The sequence below is a fragment of the Typopeltis vanoorti genome, chromosome 2 (assembly GCF_054136105.1).
Source record: "Typopeltis vanoorti isolate ZY-2024b chromosome 2, IOZ_Tvanoo_1.0, whole genome shotgun sequence".
NCBI classification, from domain to species: Eukaryota; Metazoa; Arthropoda; class Arachnida; order Uropygi; family Thelyphonidae; genus Typopeltis; species Typopeltis vanoorti.
Window position 1 is genome coordinate 19,284,211 of NC_143550.1, and position 17,350 is coordinate 19,301,560.

Consider the following 17,350-nt stretch of genomic DNA (forward strand, 5'->3'; position numbering starts at 1 on the left):
ATCTGATAATGTTGGAGTCTTGACAAGCAACAGACTGATTTGGATGAAAATTGTAGATAAGAAGTTAGTAATGATATAAATTTTTCATGTAGTACTGTCATATCCTGTACACCCCTTGAGGGTATATGGCAGGAATTTGATGATGATGATGATAATAACTAATACAGCGTGAACATCGCCTTTTCCCAGGTCTACTTTATGAACTTTAACAGATACAGTAGAACTGATAAAATTTCCAACATCAGAAGTATTTTTTTCCCTTGTAAATTGAAGCCTTCCTTGGTCTGTTCTTATTCTTTTAAAATAATTTTCTTTTTATTCCACAAAAGACTATCTTTGATTTGCATTATGGATACTAAGGCAACTGATGTGAAGTCAACAGCTTCTATATACAAGTGACCTAGTTGTGAAGATTCTTCATATGTAAACCTTTGCTTATACTTGGATAAACAATTAGAAAAGAATATCATTTCTTGGCAAGTTTCATTTAAAAATCACAATCTTTGTTTCAGCCAACCTTACCAGGCTCATCTACATCTAAACCACATATTATACACACTGGCAATTTGCACTGAATGCAGATGTGCATTTTTTTAACCATACCACAAATTTCATAGTTCTTATTGCAATTTACATTCGTATCTACAGTAGAAATTCCAAAATTTTCTTCTTGGTGGCTTTCTTTATTGGAAAAAATTATTTTCATGCTGAATGCTTTCCAAAGATTTACATTTTTGAAAATTATGGAAACAACTACCGTGTTTGAGTAAAACTTTAGTTTAATATAACTGAACTCTACATTCGATGTTTCGACCTTTATATCAAGGTCATCTTCTGGGGCATATGCATTATATACAGAGAACAAGCTACACTACAATCTATGTTGTTTGTTAAAGTTACTGACCAACCATTACAACAATTGTTGGCCTGACCTCTAGTGGAAAAAAAAAAAAGTTGGTCAACAATTGTTGTAACAGTTGGTCAGTAACTTTAACAAACCAGATAGATTGTAGTGTAGCTTGTTCTCTGTATATAGTGCATATGCTCCAGAAGATGACCTTGATATAAAGGTTGAAAGGTCGAATTTAGTTATATTAAATAAAGTTTTACTCAAACGCGGTAGTTGTCTCTATAATTTTCAAAAATGTACTCGGATCACTGTGCAAGCCTAAAAGAAAAGCTTTCCAAAGATTTGTTTAAACCTTCATTTTTATTACTTCCAAATGTTATTGAAGCAGACAAACCTGCCTGCTGAGATGTTTCAAAAGAGCAAGAAGCTTTTTAAAATGCCTATTTAATTCCTCAATAATTCTTTCTCTGCCTCCATGATCAACAGATAAGTGGATGTCATATAGAACTTAAATCTTCTTTAGTGATACCATTTAGTGAGAGAATTTTTTCCATCTGTTGAACCATGAGAATGTCATTATGTTGTAGTAACCATAATCACGAGGAAGCTTCTTTTCAGTATTTTTATTTTTTGTACTTCATTACTAAATCTACATTTTTCTAGATTTAGTAAAAATCAGATAATCAACAAGGCTTAACTACCACATCAGTGATGACAGGTACAAGAAGATGATTTTTTATAAATTGGCCACTAAGAATGGAATTCTAAAAAAAATTAAGCACAAATATCACAATTTGGTGGTTGTGATAAAACTTATTTCCTGTGAAGAATTGCCACCATAAAAAGTTTCTCTTTGAACAGTATATCTACAGCACAATCAACTGATAGAGGTCAGGGTCTTGTGAAATGTGTATATAAACAAAGATGTCAGGCTATAAAACATTTATGAGTGAAAGGAAATGCTTGAAATTCAAATGCCATTATAGTTCATCATATGCAAATAAATAAACCAATACCTCTTTTCACTATCAAGTTCTTCATTTGTATTCATCATGCTTATAAATTCATGAAAATGAAAATATTCTTTATTTGAGAAATATAATGTACCACTACAACATTTGCCAACCAATATTTTTTTTATATACTTTAACTAGTTATTCAGTTATTCTATAGAATACCTAGATATTTCATGAATTATCTAGTTCAAGTCATTAAGTATGAAATAAAATTCTCATTTTAAATGAACCATTATTCCACAGAATACCGAGTTATTCTATAGAATAATTGAATTATATACTTTAATAGTAACAAATAAAACAGAATAAGGAACAGCACATGCTAACCTCTATTTATGAACTTTCAAAATACGAACCAATTCATATAAGTGCTACTGACTCACAACAAATACAGTTATGAGGAACTGCTAAGAACTCCAAAACCAACTAAGAACAATGCAGCATGATTTATACTAAGAGAAATTTACTATATTAAACTATCTAATATAACAAACTGTGTGGTCCCTACCAGTTTGCTACAGTGAGAATTGACTGTATAGTCAACTACAGTATCACAGTTACTATTTTTTCATCACTCATCATCCAATTTTTCCACAATTTTATTCTCAGTTGTGAAAGTGTTTCCATATTACCTTGCCATTTATTCAGATATCTAGAAATTGAATTTCTTTCTAGTGTTTTTTTTTCTCCTTTTTTTTTCGTGCATATATTTTATTTAGGTATAGGAAATGGATCACTCCATTCTTGTATTTGAATAACATACGTGTAGTTTGGTTTAGATTTGTTACCAACTTATTATAATTTAGCCATTTACAAAGATCCTAATATATCATTAATTTGTCCATTGATATACTATAGGCTCTTTCTATAAAAATATAGAAGTACACTAGCACTTGTATATTTTGAATTTGTACATAAAGTGGAATATGTTAATACCATTAGTGTAGATTAATATGGTAAAGTCCTTTTGCAGGGCTATATCACTAATATAAAGTAGAAATTATAAGAACCAAGTACATGGGGAGAAACTCTATGCAGATATACATGTTGTGACAGATACTTCCAACATACACTGTTTTTCTGTATAACAATAATCTAATCATGTAGTTATATTTTTCTGTGATTGCTGTCTATAAATTTCTCACATGGAAACCTGTGCTATCAGGAAAGCGTGTTAATTTTCATAATGAATGTATTCATAAATGTATTAGCCTTTCAAATATTTAAACAAAGAGTGTGATTATATCAGTAAGTGCTCTCTTCCTCATATCTTGGTATAACTTCTGAATACTTTAATTTTGCCAGATTCAAGGGATAAATGAAATATATTTGCTAACAGTTGTGCAATTTTATCTTTTACCCTTTTAACTACAATACATAGTGAGGACATTTCATATTCTACAATAGGCTTTATATATAAAGCTTTTGAAAGAGCTGTCATTGATACTGATGATCACCTTAATATGCTTCAGTGGTTTTGAAATCTGGGATTTTAAGTTTGCTTGAAATGTGTTAAAAGTTATGAGGCCTTCTACACATTAGTAAATGTACTTATTGTTGATACTGAATTCATAATAAATAGCAAGAGTTTGACTGGAACAATGTTTAGAAAAATGAAACTAAAAACTATGACAAATATTTAGATGTTTTTTTAAAATATAATTGCAAGTATTCTGATTCAAATATTAACATTCACATTTGACTTCTGCAGCATGGTTGTAAAAACTTATATGCTTGTCTTTCATACTTAGGGTGACCAGTAATGAAGGACTTCCTGATGACCACACTTTGCTGCAATTCCATATTGCCTGCAGCAAACTTTTAGACCTGTTTTTTCGTGATGCTTTCAATATCTGTATTCAGAGTGGTATAAATGGTCATTTCTGGCATATTAAACAAAACATGCAATGTTCAATTCTTAATTCTCCAATTTAATTTTTAATGGTGAATAACTGAAACTTCATGTGAAGCCACAACTCTCTGGAGACCACAAGGTGCATTTGCACCCATAGTGCTAGGCCACCCAAAGAAAGAACATTCTAAGTTCAATTCTAGTCAATGACTAGAGGAACTTTTTCTAAGACTTTCCTCAACCAGTTCTTGAGTTAGTCTATTTCTGGCATGGGAAAGTAGGATTTTTCTCATGGAAACTCAGGATTTTAATCCCACAACTCAATAAAGTTGGCAACAGAACTTGCATTATTTCAGACAATAATATAAGATGTTAAAAGTTTTTCACTTGGTTATACCATAAATTAAAGATGCCAAGAAATTATATTCTTGGTTTAATCCTTTATCCAAGTGTAAGCAAACAAAGTTTGCACCTTCAGGACTGGGCAACTCATATATATAGAGGCTAATGACTGCATATCACTTGCCTTAGTATCCCATAATGCAAAGCACATATCCTTTCAGACATGTGTAATACAGAAGTCATATTTTCATATACAAGTAGCCAAAAGGTTATGGAAATATGACTTCTGCATTACTTCAACCTTGGTATCACTTCAGGGTCTGGCTCCCACTGATGAGACCTCAAAGGTTGAAACTGGTCTGGGTAGTGACCCTTCCCATAATGCATACCATTATACATGTCTGAAAGGATATGTACTTAGATTATGGAATACTAATGCAAGTATATATGATTTGCCCATTCCTGAAGATACTTCAGGTGCAGACTTTGTTTACACTTGGATAAAGGATTAAACCAAAAATATAATTTCTTGACATCTTTAATTTATAATAATGTAAGCTGTTGAAAGGTTATTATAGGATTGAAACTAGAGAGATTTTTCATATGGTAGAATGAGGAGAATGAACAAGGATAATGGGTCAAAGTTGGAAGTTGCAAAGTAAGAGAAGTAAATTTTTGGACAGAGTGGTAGGAGCATGAAATTTATTGCCCCAGAGGCTGGTTAAAGTGCAAACAGTTGATGAACCTAAGGAGTGGTATGATAGTCTGTGTTGTCTAGCAATGAGTCTTATAACTCCATGGAGGTCAGGAAAATAATGATTATAATACAAGGAATATAAATATAAAATATTATATTTAAATATAAAATAAAACTACAGATATTCTGAAAAATTAAAAATTCCTATCTATAAGAAAACAACCCAAGCAAAGTGATAATTTCATGTTGATTCACAACACCACTTCAAGGAATTGAGCATTAAATCTTGAAGTATGTGCATGCTGATATTTTAACAATAAGGATGAGTTAACCAAATAACTAATTCCATACTAATACCATCCTACAAAATGGTAGGTCAAATTAATCACATCTGAAGAATTCTCTTCAACTAACTCAAGGCACATCTAACAGTGAAGAATTAGAGGATATATTCCTCTCCCTGTACTGGCTCCATCAGTACAAAGCTGTACACAGAATCCTCAAAGAGTAGAAAATCAAAACATTTGCTCTCCTTCACATACAATCCTACTGTGATTTATTGAGCCACAAAATATGATGCAGAGAATATCATGGGTTTATAGTGTGATTTTAATACTATGGAGAAATAGAAATTTCTACTTAATTGCACACTGAATAGTATGTCATAAACAGAGTACAAGTGTTTAAATTCTACAGCTCTCTTTCAAGCCAAATGAATGATATTAAGTATTCTGGAATGGTTCTGAAATTCTACACTCTGATGCTACTAGGAGACTGAATGAAAATTTGTAGAATCCACAGAGAGGATGTTAAATCACAAGCATTTAACATAAATCCAATATTCAATCTTTCTAACTACTGCAAACCAAATTCAATTATTTTGAAAGAGAAAGCCTATGATTATAAGCAAAAATAGACATATACCGACTTATTTTAAATTACTTTTTAAGAACAGTGATATTCATATGAGCAGCTTCTTATACAATTTGGGCATCCAAATTAGTCCTTTATAAATAAGAATGAAACTAATCATGCATACATAAATATATATATACCAATGTATTCTGCTATTTCTTTCTAGCTGGTTACAAACTATATTCCTTGTGCGTATGCTGACAAAGTTTACATTCAATATAAACACATTTCTTTAACCCTCACGGTAAATTATTACATATTTCTATATTTCTAGTATTCTCTCTCTCAAAGAGAATACTAGAAATTAAAACGAACTAAGGCAAAATAATGATCCATCAAATTGAGCTCCCTCACAAGTAGTGCAATACTCAGACAACTCCTAAAAAGCAAGCAGTAAGTGTGTTATCAAACATGATATGAGAACCAGTAGAAACTTTTTTTAGCACAAACTTTAATTTGCTATTTACTTGACTAAAGAATTTTTACTCATCTCATCATCCCTATTAGGTTCAATGGCCTGCCATGGAAATCATGAAAATCTCATTAAGATCCTGATAGAGCAGTTAATCCTAATCTGTATGATCTTCTATATTTACCACAACTGAATGTTCTCTGGCTAGTTAAGTCTTGTGAGAATAAACCCTGCCAACTCAGTATGACACTAGCTAACATTTGAGCACTTATAAAGGCTTTTTGCAAACATAGACAGGATGGATTTGAACTTGGATGTTTCCAAATGAGGGGTATTGCGTTGAAAGTTTATTTTTCACTTGGTTAGACTATAATAAATTTAGTTTAATCCTTTATCCAAGTGTGAGCAAACAAAACATGCAACTGAAAATATCTTCAGGACTGAGGTAAGGTAGTACAACACCGGGCAACTCGCAGCAAAGGTGGATCAAGCTCTCAACTCCTTGTCTCAGTATCATGGCCTTAGTATCTGCCTTAGTATCTCTGCTCTGGGCCTGGCTCCCACTGACAAGATCTCAATAAAGGTCGAAACCGGTATGGGTAGTTGCCCCCCCTCTTAATGCATAGCAGTGTACATGTCTGCAAGGAGATGTGCTATGCATTATGGGAGATACTGAGACAAGGAGTTGAGAGCTTGATCCACCTTTACTGCAAGTTTCCCGGTGTTGTACTACCTTACCTCAGTCCTGAAGATATTTTCAGGCGCAAACTTTGTTTGCTCACACTTGGATAAAGGATTAAACTAAATTTATTATAGTCTAACCAAGTGAAAAAAAAACTTTCAACATCCTTCTCTAAATCCAGAATAATTTAATAAGGTGGCACACCTTTTGGCAACTCCTATAGGTAAGGATGACCTCTCCTATTGCTTCTGCCTTAGTATCTCCACTCTGGGCCTGACTCCCACTGACAAGACCTCAATAAAGGTCGAAACCAGTATGGGTAGTGTCCACCCCTTAATGCATAGCAGTGTACATGTCTGCAAGGAGATGTGCTGTGCATTATGGGAGATACTGAGACAAGGAGTTGAGAGCTTGATCCACCTTTGCTGCGAGTTGTCCGGTATTGTACTACCTTACCTCAGTCCTGAAGATATTTTCAGGCACAAACTTTGTTTGCTCACACTTGGATAAAGGATTAAACTAAATTTATTATAGAAGGGTATTGCCATTACTGAATGAGGTATAGAAGCTACAAATTTTTAATATTTTCTAATATACTTAGTTGCAAGCAGTCAGCAGAACTAACTGAACATGCATTGTAAAATACAATGAAAATTGAATTGTTAAAAATTATATTTGCCATAAGTTTTTATTATTATATCATCATCATCTGAGACCTCCAGGAAGTCAAGGACTCAAGTTGCAAGAATACCCTGAAATGATGATGGAACAGAATGGAAAAGAAACTGATTCTGGGCTATTAGTGATCCTGTTGAGTCTCAATTTCTCATCTCAGATGATGATTGTGCAAGTCATAACTTCTATTCTTCTCATGACATAAATTTACTATTTTATAGCAATACCTCTTAGAATAAGACGTATTAGTTCGTTGTACTGTGCTCAGTGAATGATTTAAATGACTGCAAAAAGTTCTAGAAAGTTTTCTTCACTTGGTACAAATTAAAATATACTTGCAAAGAAATCATTTTCCTATATAATATATAATCATATTCCTATATTGCATTCAATATGTTTGCATGCAAACAAAGTTTGCACATTAAGTTGTAATTTCTTCACAAGTATGAGTTACTTTGTAATCAAGTAAAAACTTTTTACAACTATCTCTGATCCAGAGTATTTTAATAATAAGGTGATTATGTCATTTTATAACTGGTATATGAGAAATACATGACTTCTGCATTGATTCAACTTAGGAAGTTACCAAAGTCTGGCTCCCACTGATGAGACCTCAACAAAGTTCAAAACCTGTCTAGACAGTGACCCTACCTTAATGCTTAGCAATTTGCATATCTGAGAGAGAAAGAAACAGAACTGCTGAGAAAGGAGATGGAAGGAATGAAGACTGCATTCAGGAGGGTGAATGAAGCCATTAGGAGGTTGGCTAGTGCAAGAACAAGAGCAGATCTGAGAGAAGGGCATCAGAAAGCAAGGAAGAGAGAAAATTTGCAGAAAGTAAAGAGAGAATAGAAGCAAGGGTTAGAAAGATGAGAGGGAGGAGGGGAGAGAGAGAGAGAGTGGAAGCCATGAGGGTCAGGGATGCCACTGAGAGAAAGATGAATGAATCTGTTCAGAGTGCCATGTATGGAGATTCAATGATTTTGGGCATGCAGAGTAGAGTGCCAGAGGAGTGCTTGCCTGATGTAATGATAGAGTGTAGCAATGGCAGTGAAGAGTAGTGCAAATGTAGAGGAGAAGTTAGTAATGGTTGGGATGAATGACCTGAGAGGGAGTGAATCATGTAGCACAAGATTTTAGGAACAGTGCAACAGAAATGCATCTGAGGAAAATATGATAATGTGGAGTGGAGGAGAACAGCAGAGATAACGAATAAGATGATAGTGTGAATGTGTAGGAAAAGTGGTCTGGAATATGTATATGCATGGAATATGTCTGGTGATAGAAGAGAACTGTATGCAAGAGATGGATTACATTTGAATGCAGAAGGGTGCAGGTATTTGAAGAGACTGTTGTTTTCTGGACAACTGAGTGTGTCAGGGCAGGGAAACTAGAACTGCACAGGTGGAATGTAGCCGTTATGGCCTCTTGTGGGGATAGTGGCTTGAGAAATGAGAGGATGTACACTATATTAAAGAGCCAGGTGAAGTATGAGGGAGCTGAATATCAACACTATAATGTGCTGTCATGCTACATGCTGTGGACATCTCAACTAAACTGGTAAATTAGACTGGCCATCAGAGAGTCCCAATATGAGAACTAAAAATGCACCTTTGGGTAGAGTTAACAACTGAATACTACTGTGTTGAAGAAATGGACCAAAACAGATGTGTTTATCTACATTTAGTGGAAATGTCTACCCAGATGAGTTGCATCTGTAATCATGACCAAAAGTCATGATTAAAAGTCAAAATAAAATGTTTAAGATATTATTTAGTATTATTACACCATACATTTTATTAAACTATGAAATTAACAAATACTTACCCTGCTTACTGACATCTGGTTAGTTGTTAGTGTTCCAGTTTTATCTGAACAGATAACAGAAGTACACCCTAGGGTTTCTACTGAAGGCAAGGACCTAACGATTGCATTTTTCTTTGCCATACGCCTTGTACCTGAAATATTTCATTTTTAATACTGTATCAAAAGCACTCAAGTCTGAATTGAACAAACAAAAAAAAAGTATCTCAGAGAGGGGAAAAAAATCAATTTCCTGATAATGCACCCTCAAGGGGTGTTCAGGCTATTCTGACAGCTCTACACTATTATTAATCTCTTATCAACAATTTTCCTCTAAATGAGTTTATTACTTGTCAGCACTCCAATACTGTCATATCTAACATTTTTTTCTTCTAAGGCACTTCTGACTGAATCAATCCACCTAGACCTTTGGTCTTCCTCTGGGTCTTTTTTTCCTGCAATCTTGGCATGAAACACCTGTTCTGCTAATCTTTCCTCACCCATTCCTATTTAAATGACCATACACCTTAGATTAGCCTGGCTCACACATTCTTGAATGCAAACAATGTCAAGTTCTTCATTTTCTTCATTTTTAATACGATTCTGCCAATCATGCATCTGTTAAGGCCCCTAATTTTTCTCAGAACTCTCATATCTGAAGTTACTAATCTTTGATCAAGTGCTTTATTTCTACCCTAACTCTACAATCCATAACTTAAAACTGGTTTGAACATTGTCTTGTACACTTCTAAATTTAATTTTCTTTAAATTAACATGAAAAGCACATGGAATAAGTAATACTATTTATTTAAGGCCATATATACTTCACTGTCCAAACTTAAATTGGAATGACTGCCTCTCTATCTAGAAAGTCTTATTCTAATCATTAAGATTAAAAAAAAAAAAAAGCTAATGAATAATTAATATTGCAATATTTCCTCAGTTATACTATTGCGTTGTTTTATGTATAACATCATGTGGCTCTTGCTTTTTCCAATCAATCCAATGTTCATGTTCTATTTTGTAATTAACTATTGTTGCCACTGAGATCGCCTGTAATATTTAGACTGAAATATATGTCCTTAAATAAATAGTACTACTTATTCCTTGTGTTTTTCATGTTAATTTAAAGAAACATCTCATGCAAGTTCAGTGCTTTGGCTAATTTCTCTCTTATCCCATATAAATTTATTCAAATGGCTTCCCACCATATCAGCTTTGCTTATTCTGTTGTTTATTTCCAGATTTAACTTGCTATCTGCACTAAAAAACTGTTCCTAAAGAGCTGAAATATTTTGTTTATTCTATAGACTCTCCATTAAGAATGCAGTTGCAGTTTTCTATGTTCCTGCCTATTTTCATAGTTTTGGTCTTCCTCTGATTGCTGATTTTCATGCCAAATTTGTTACAACTGTTATTCAATTTAATTAAAGAATCAAGTGCTTACAACATCATCTGCATAAACCAAAGAGCTAAATTTGATATCTCCAAGTCTAATACCAGGTTTAATTCCACTTTCTTTTTGATGATGCAAACTTAGGAAGAGTAATACTAACTCAAGGTGATGTGGAGAACTCATAGAAAGATTTAAGTAGGCTGTCAGTATGGGCATGAAAAAAAAGGGTATCAGTTTCATGTCGAGAAATGCATGTAAAGTTATGTATTTTGGGAAAAACAGCCATCAATCATATTGATTGCACTGTACTCCAAGAAACAGAGGAAGCTGGAGCTTTAGGGGTAGTAGTAAAAAGAGTTAAAGTTTAGAGGATATATTGCTAAGGTTGATAAGGTAGCCCATAAGATTACACTATCGAAGAACACATTAACATGTAGAGATAAGAAAGTTGTTATTCTTCTTTATAAGGCCATGATACACCCACATCTGGATTACTGTGCTCAAGTCTAGTCACTTGGGTTTCTTGGGGATGAGGAAGCAGTGGAGAGGATTCAGAGGAGAGTGACCAAGATTGTGAGGAGCCTGTGTAATGTTCCCTATGAGGATAGATTGAGGGTGTGTGGATTGCGGAAGTTGGTTGATAGAAAAAGAGGGGATATGATTCAGCACTTGGTTAGAGGAACCAGAAAAAGGGGTTATCCCTGGAAGTTGAATAAAGATGTGGTTAGTAGGGGTGTGAGGACTGGATTTTATGCTTGAAGATTTGTGAATGAGTGGAATGGGTTGCCAGAGTGAGCAGTGAGTGCTTTAATGGGTAATTTAATGGGTTTAAGGAGGAGAAGTATGATAGATTATGTGGATGGATCTCCCATGATGAGTCTTTGGACTCCATGGAGGTGCCTATATAATAATAATAGATGATGAATAAGAGCAGAGATAATATGCATCTTTGTCTTACACCTGATTTTACATCAAACAACCATCGTCCTATATTTTCTTCAATTCTAACTTTGGACTTACAACTTAAATATAGACTATGTATTGACCATTTATAATGTTCTATTTACCTATATATCTGCAGTGTTTTGAAAAGATTTTCTATGGGCACCTTGTCATATGTCTTTTCCAGATCCTTATATTCCTATGGTTTTTCAACTATTTGTTGTAAAGTGAAAATCTGATCCTGAACTTTTATTTGGCCCGAATTCAGCTTGTTCTCCCAGTTTCCCTTCCACAATTTTTCTCAACCTCTTTTCAAGTAAACTTGCATAAATCTTACCTGTAACACTTAGTACAGAACATACTTCCTCTATAATTCTCACATTCAGCTGCATTTCCTTTTTTTACAGATGGGTACTATGAGAGCTCCACTCCGATCATTGGAAATTCAACCTTCTGAATTATGCAATGTAGTCACTGCAGTACTTTCATACCTCCATATTTCAGCATTTCTGAGCATATCATCTACCTCCAGCTGCCTTTCGACATTTCAAGTTTTTGACAGCTTTTTCTACCTGAAATATTGATATGTACTCCTGTTTGCATTACTCTTGAAATTTTTCTAGTTTGGCTCTGTCACTGTTTGTTTAATTTAACAGTCTTTCAAAGTAATTACTCCAGAGATCTAGGATATCTTTATCTTGTTTTCATGTCACCTTCATGATATTTGATTACTTTTACAGTACTCGTTCCTCCATTTCTCAGCATTTTCAATAGCTTCCTGAACATTTTCCAACTTCCTGATATTTATCTTCTATAATCTTACTATAAAGTTTATCTAATATCTTCTGTTTAGCTATTTCTGCACATAGCTTAGTTCTCTGAGATTTTCTCTGTATCTGATGACCTGGTTGCTAGAACTTCCATATGCTTTCTTCTTTTCCAGGGCTGCTCCTTTAACTTCTTGTTTTTCTAGCATTCTTATTTTTCTATCCTTGCAAACAACTTCACCACATGCCTTCCTAGCTGAATCGATCTATGTTTTCTTCGAAGTTGGCCACTGAGACTCGTTTTCAAAAATGTTTCCCTCTTTCTTCAATAATTTTTGTATAGTCAAGTTTACAGTTTACCTGTAAAAGCTGCTCAACCTTAATTTTTTTAAAACTTTTTTTATATACTGTTCTTTTCAACATGGTATTCATATTTTATCCAACTTAAAACTAAGTGATGGTTACTTCACATTTCAAGTGCTTTGTACACTCTTGTATCCTGAACCAGCATGAAGATATCAATTTCAACAATAACATAGTCATTGAACCTTTTTTTTATTTCTTGTGTCTTCTCTCCATGTGAACTTGTGCACATCTTTATGTTGGAACATGGTGTTACATAATGACTATGTCCATATGCTGAGCAGAAATTCAGCAGATACTTACCATTATTATCAACATTGCCCTTTTCAAATTTTTCCAAAACATTTCTATATGCCTGGTGGGAATGAATTCCTACTCTGCTGTTTAAATCTCCAACAAATACCACTTTTTCCATTTTCTTTGTTAGCTGCTTGCTAACAGACTTGAAAAATTGACTAGTGACTTGAAAAATTCTTCTTCTTCCTCAGGAAATCCTTCTATGGAACCATAAGGTTTCAATATCCATTTCCCCATTTTGAAGTTTGAAAACATAATTACTTGAAACTGTCTTCCAAATCAAGAACTTTATCTTCATGTTTGGTGTTGAATGCTAATCACTACTCCTTCCTTTCCTTGATCATTATTGCCTGAATATAACATCCTGTACTTATTTAGTAAGATCTCACCTGTTTTCATCTTCTTTGTTTCAGTAATGCCAATTATATCCACATGGTAGTTTTCCAGTTCTTGAAGCTTGATTTTCTTTCCATTTGTACTCCTTATATTGATGGTTGCTATCTTCAGTTCTTCTGATGCTGGGTTTGTTCTTCTTCTTCTTCTAGAAGTTAAGCTAGAGTCTGTTCCAGTAGATGACTTTTCATTGCTTTCCATGGTTCCCTGACAAAAACAGTGGGAGGGGGCTTGTTTAACCAGGCAACACCCTGGCTGGCATGAAATCTCATGTTGCACCATCATATCACTCCTGGTTTAAGTCAATAGAGATTACAATTTGGTCGGCAAAGTCCCAAATTGCTGGCCCATCCTCATTCGTTCGGTACCCAGTGGATACCTATTAATAGGGTCAACAACATGAAGGTAAGGACAGGACATTAGGGCAGAAGCCCCGGTGCGTTCTCTGCATTCCTTAAAGGTGATGTGGAGGTCTCCTCCCAGTTATTTGGCTTTGACCATTAAGTGACCCCAAAAAATCATTTAACTTGAATTATACAACACCTGTCTAAATAACATGGAACAAAATGCAATGCTCTAAACCAAATTTAAAACATATAAAATATTTAATTAATGCTCAATATCAGTATAAACAATAAGTCAATATTTTCATTATTCTGAAAAATGAAAATGCTCAAACTTGCATGGAAATTGGAATTTCAGTAACTTAACTAATTAAGGAAGAATTATAATGCTAATTTTCAATACTGATCTGAGTATTAATATTGACTATTGAGGAACCAAATTTTTGAGAAAGGAAGGTGTTATTGGTTATCCAAAGTATTTTAAAAGCGTCACATTGTTAGCATCAATTTCCTACATATACAGACACATTCACTACAAACATTAACAAAAGAGAGGCATATGCCAGCCAAATCTACCTGACTTATTTGTTAAAGCAAATTACAAAACTGACCCTGCTTATTTTTTTCTCTCTGATATCTTCATGGGTGGAAATAAAGAACCTTCTTTTAACCAAGTGAGCTGGTAGAAAGCCCAGTTGTTTGTCATAGTTGTGTTTCATATTGCTCTCTTTACTGGTATTTCCTATCTCAGACCAATTAATTTGATTTCTTTTATGCATTAATTCCAAACAAGAGATCAGAAAACATAAAACAAGAGTGACAGGTACATGGGCAAGAAGTTAAGAAGGAGGAGGAACCTGTTTATATGTTTCACGAACAGCTAAGGGTTTCACTTCTTGAGCAAAACAGTGTCTGAATGATTGTATCAAAGAACAGAAGTAGATGGAATAAAAGAAAAAAAAATAAAAAGCTATTTTGGTAAATTTCACACTAATATAGTGAATTTGTGAGAGTGGGATCTATTAAATGGTGGCCTGTTTAGTTAGCATCAAGCATTTCTGATGCAAATCTCACCTCAAATACAAGAACAATATACTAAGGTTGAGTAAATTTGGTATTTATCACAGGGTTAGAAGATGTACAAGTGAGAAGCAGTGCTGTGAATTGAAGAGGAGAAGAAATAGAGTTTTTGCAAGCATGTGAAGAAATCTTCACGTGCTAAAATATAATGAATAATGCTCAATAAGACTAGAATGAGAAAAACATACCTAAAGCCAAGCATGTAGTAATCACAGCAGGAAGGCCTTCAGGAATGGCAGCTACAGCCAAAGCTACAGCAATTTTAAAATAATAAACAGCACCCTAAAAAAAAAACTTTTTTTTTAGAATTATTTACTTCAATGCATTAGTTGATAAACAGCAATGATAAATATAATTATTTAGGACATTGTTCACTGATTTAGCTTCTCACTTTACTGTGGACATTACAACATTTACAGACAGAAATAATTCTAGCAATGAATTTTAAAACAAAGGATCATGAAAAAGAGCTCTTTAAAATTGTTAAAGGAATGATTTTAATTAATCAAATAAAATTATCAGTTAAAATTTATTAGTTTTCGAAGTGGTGTTGAAAATTAGTCAATGCGTTAATAAAAGGCAAATATACAGACTCCTAGGCAGATTCTTTGCATTAACGAGTGCAAGTTAAGGCAATTGCTATGCCAAAAGGCTTATTCTCAAGTTATCTTGTAATATTCAAAACTTATGTTTCATTTATTTGGTTTTAAAATGAGGATGGATACTTAACATCTTCATTACATTTTACTAACTTTCCCAAACTGCCTTCAGGCTCTATATTTTAACACCGCAGTTTGTAACCCACCCTATCCCAAAATAAAGTATTTCACCAGTATAAAACATATTAATACCTTTTGAATCAGTGTTTTCCACATCTCATCAAGATGACTATCATCATTTATTTGAATGTAATTAAAAACCACTTAAATCATAAATTAAAGATGCCAATAAATTATATTCTTGATTTCATCCTTATTCCAAGTGTAAGCAAACGAAGTTTGAGCATGAAGTCACTTCACGACTCAGCTACTTGGATATAGAGGCTAATGACTTCACATCAATTGCCTTGGTATCCCATAATGCAATGCACATATCCTTACGGACATGTATAATGCTATGCATTATAGAAAGGGCCACTATGCAGACCCATGAAGTTTGCACGAAAAGTCACTTCATGCACAACCTTTGTTTGCTTGGATAAAAGACAGAAACCAAGAATATAATTTCTTGGCATCTTTAATTTATAGTATAACCAAATGAAAAAACTTTCAACAACCATCGAAGATATGAGGAAAAACTTTTATGAGGAAATAACAGACTTCTGAGCTGGATCAGTGACTCGCTGTCAGATAGGTATCACAAAGTTGTATATGGAGGGTGCAGTATCCCAAAAGAGGAAGGTCACTAGTGGTGCGTCACAGGGCTCAGTTTTGGGATCATTATCATTCAATTTGTATATTAATGATATTGGGATGGGTATAACTGGTGATATGCAGCTGTTTGCAGATGATGCAAAATTGGGGAGAGAGCAATGCAGAGTCAAGCAGATGTTATGGCCTTACAGGAGGATTTGAATAGATTGCATGAATGGGAAGGTAAGAGGAATTATCAGTTCAATGTTGCAAAGTACAAAGTTTTTAAATCTGGTAAGCAACAAATTATATCTCTAAATTACTCTGGATTTAGAGATATAGGCGATACTGAGATAGGAGTGTTGGTATCTTGCTCCACCTTTGCAACAAGTTTCCCTAGTGTTGTACCACCTTACCCCAGTCCTGAAGATACTTTCAGGTGCAAACTTTGTTTGCTCACACTTGGATAAAGGATTAAACTAAATTTATTATACTCTAACCAAGTGAAAAATAAACTTTCAACATCTTTCTCTAAATCCAGAGTAATTTATTAAAACAGGGTGGCACACCATTTGGCAACTCCTATAAGTAGAGACGACCTGCTAATGCTTCTGCCTGGTATCTCAACTTGGGCCTGGCTCCCACTGAAGAGACCTCAATGAAGGTTGAAACTAGTCTGAGTAGTGGCCCTTCCCTTAATGCACAACATTAGACATATCCGCAAGGAGATGTGTTTTGCATTATAGGAGATACTGAGACAGGATTGTTGGTAGCTTGCTCCACCTTTGCAACGAGTTGCACCTCCTTACCCCAGTCCTGAAGATACTTTCAGGTGCAAACTTTGTTTGCTCACACTTGGATAAAAGATTAAACTAAATTTATTATGCATATTTGTGTGTGCACACACGAGAGAGAGAGAGAGGTGAGGAATATAAACAATGGAGGCAGAAAGTCTGTTGAGTTTAATATGAAAAATTTGGTACAATGTGAGGAATGTGTGCATCGTCAAACACAAGTAATTTACTGGAAATAGGTGGTGGTGATGATGATGCAAAAATATACCAGAGTGTTGATTATGCTATTAAAAGTGTGTTTGAAATGTCAAATGAAGAAACAAGCAAGATGGTGTGGCAAGTATTGACATGTGGTAGATAAAATGAGAGTAAGAATGG

General features: G+C 34.1%; 1 protein-coding gene across 1 annotated transcript in view; it reads right to left on the bottom strand.

The window, feature by feature from the left end:
- Positions 1-17,350, bottom strand: part of LOC150108860 (calcium-transporting ATPase sarcoplasmic/endoplasmic reticulum type-like) — a 263,322-nt gene that overhangs the window by 105,775 nt on the left and 140,197 nt on the right. The window contains exons 11-12 of the mRNA XM_090410430.1: positions 15,015-15,108; positions 9,269-9,399 (exon numbers count right to left, since the gene is read on the bottom strand). Of these exons, the coding sequence (XP_090266556.1) occupies positions 9,269-9,399; positions 15,015-15,108 (225 nt within the window). The remainder of the gene's footprint in view (positions 1-9,268; positions 9,400-15,014; positions 15,109-17,350) is intronic.